The following is a 1,584-nucleotide window of genomic DNA, read 5'->3' on the forward strand; positions in this document are numbered from 1 at the left end:
CTTAGACCTCAATATGGGGGTCCTATGTCCTCCTTGTTGGGCATTAGTAGGATCTGGGCCTCATTTCCCCTCCATTTTGGGGCCATTCCCCTCCATTTTGGGGCCATTTCCCCTCCATTTTGATGCCATCTCCCCCCATTTTGATGCCATCTCCCCCCACCCTTTCTAACTTGCCCAATTTCCCCTCATTTCACCCCAATTTCTCTCCCCAGTTGGCGGCCAACGCCGCGGTTACGACAACCGTATCTACGGGCAGCAGCAGTATTGGGGCCAGCCTGGAAACCGCGGGGTAAGAACCCCAAAATCCCCTTTTTTCACCCCAAAAATCCCCCTTTAAACCCTCTAATCCATCTATTTTAACCAAAATCCTCTTTTTTTACCCCAAATCTCAGGGTTACCGTAATTTCTACGACCGTTACCGGGGAGATTACGAGCGATTCTATGGCCGCGATTATGAATACAACAGATACCGGGATTACTACAGGCAGTACAACCGGGAGGTCAGCAATGCCCCAAAATCCACTTTTTTTACCCCAAAATCCCCTTTTTTTGCCCCAAAATCCCCATTTTTCACCCCAAAATCCCTCCTCACCCTTCACCCTATTGCCTACATAGGGATTTTCACCCCCAAATCCCCTTATTTTCACCCCCAAATCCCTTTTTTTTACCCCAAAATCTCTTTTTTCACCCCAAAATCCCTTCTATTCCGTCCTCCCCCTTCACCCTATTGCCTACATAGGGATTTTCACCCCAAAATCCCCTTTTTTTACCCCAAAATCTCCCTTTTTCACCCCAAAATTCCTTCTATCTCATCCTCCCCCTTCACCCTGTTGCCTACATAGGGATTTTTGCCCCAAAATCCCCTTATTTTTACCCCCAAATCCCTTTTTTTACCCCCAAATCCCCATTTTTCACCCACAGATCCCCCCTCACCCTTCATCCTATTGCCTATATGGGGATTTTCACCCCAAAGTCCCCCGTTTTTACCCCAAAATCCCCTTTTTTCACCCCAAAATCCCTCCCCATCCCATCCTCCCCCTTCACCCTATCACCTACATGGGGATTTTTGCCTCCAAATCCCCTTATTTTTGCCCCCAAATCCCCTTTTTTCACCCCAAAATCCCCGTTTTTCACCTCAAAATCCTCCCCCATCCCATCCTCCCCCTTCACCCTATTGCCTACATAGGGATTTTCACTCCCAAATCCCCTTATTTTCACCCCCAAATCCCCTTATTTTCACCCCAAATCCCCTTTTTTCACCCCAAAATCCCCCCCCATCCCATCCTCCCCCTTCACCCTATCACCTAAATGTCGATTTTTGCCCAATTTTTACCTTTTTTCCCTTATTTTTCTAGTGGCAAAACTACTACCAGGACAGAGATCGATACTACAGGAACTACTACGGCTATCAGGGCTATCGGTGAAGTCCCAAAATCGGCCGTTTTTGACCCAAAATGGAACCCCGAAATAATCCTAAAAATTAAGAGGAAAAAAAAAAAAAACCACAAAAATGAAAAAACCCAAAAAAAACAAAAAAAAAGACAAAAAAAAAGAGATAAAAAAGGGGGATTTTGGGGTCGGGGG

The 1,584-nt window shown here is 46.2% G+C and overlaps 1 protein-coding gene across 1 annotated transcript in view; it reads left to right on the forward strand.

Moving 5' to 3' along the window:
- The window catches only part of HNRNPUL2 (heterogeneous nuclear ribonucleoprotein U like 2), a 27,121-nt gene extending 25,610 nt beyond the window's left edge, over positions 1 to 1,511 (forward strand). The window contains exons 10-12 of the mRNA XM_032441765.1: positions 213 to 289; positions 393 to 500; positions 1,356 to 1,511. Of these exons, the coding sequence (XP_032297656.1) occupies positions 213 to 289; positions 393 to 500; positions 1,356 to 1,424 (254 nt within the window). The 3' untranslated portion in view covers positions 1,425 to 1,511. The remainder of the gene's footprint in view (positions 1 to 212; positions 290 to 392; positions 501 to 1,355) is intronic.
- Positions 1,512 to 1,584: the final 73 nt, after the last annotated feature.

Source organism: Coturnix japonica, unplaced genomic scaffold, assembly GCF_001577835.2.
Source record: "Coturnix japonica isolate 7356 unplaced genomic scaffold, Coturnix japonica 2.1 chrUnrandom548, whole genome shotgun sequence".
NCBI lineage: Eukaryota > Metazoa > Chordata > Aves > Galliformes > Phasianidae > Coturnix > Coturnix japonica.